Here is a 726-nt window from a genome sequence, read left to right as displayed (position 1 = left end):
AAAAAAAAAAAAAAAAAAAAAGAAAAAGAAGAAAAAAGAAAAAAATATCAAAGATCGAGAGACGAAGCAGCATCCACGAAGTTTTGCGAGGCGCGGCTCTGCGGGTCAGTGCCCCCTCTGTCGGCTCGTGTTCACTTGACTTTCTGCGGCAACGAGCAAAAAGGATCGAATAAAAAAGAAAACGCCCACACCTTCGAGGCATCCTTAATCCGATTTCGAGTCCGGTTAAAACGTAGCCCGAATTCGAAAGAAAAAACTTTCTGCGGGGAAGCAGACGGGCGGAAAAGGAAAGAGGGGGAGAAAGGAGGAAAGCGAGAAAGAGATCGAAAGAGATGGAATCCATAATAAACGATTCGAACAATCGGTTGGCCGATACGTGTTGATATTTCTTTCCTCCGCCGTTTCACCTTGCCATGATGTCGAGCGTGCGAACGCGAAGAAGCGCGTAGAGACAGGGAAAGATGAAATCGCGACCGACGATGAAGAAGAAGAACGAGAGGTAGTGTCAAAGGGGCACGGATACTTTTATGTCGTCGGACCGAAAAGAATTTGGCTAAGGAAGGGGGCGCGTTCGAAGGGACAGAAGAAGAGATGATCATTCGAGGATCGATGGTCCTAGCCCTGGTCCTGGGACTGTTGTCGGTGGACCAAAATGGCGGCCAACCGAACGAGCTGGAGAAACACGCGTCCGAATATTTTTCCCGCAAACCGCCTCAAAGGGTGACG

The 726-nt window shown here is 48.6% G+C and overlaps 1 protein-coding gene across 1 annotated transcript in view; it reads left to right on the top strand.

Moving 5' to 3' along the window:
- Positions 1-10: 10 nt before the first annotated feature.
- LOC102676381 (cadherin-related tumor suppressor-like) overlaps positions 11-726 on the top strand; it is an 81,958-nt gene continuing 81,242 nt past the window's right edge. The window contains 1 exon segment of the mRNA XM_031511632.1: positions 11-726. Within this exon segment, the coding sequence (XP_031367492.1) occupies positions 592-726 (135 nt within the window). The 5' untranslated portion in view covers positions 11-591.

Source organism: Apis dorsata, unplaced genomic scaffold (assembly GCF_000469605.1).
Source record: "Apis dorsata unplaced genomic scaffold, Apis dorsata 1.3 scaffold_339, whole genome shotgun sequence".
NCBI classification, from domain to species: Eukaryota; Metazoa; Arthropoda; class Insecta; order Hymenoptera; family Apidae; genus Apis; species Apis dorsata.
This window is presented reverse-complemented; position numbering and strand designations above follow the sequence as displayed.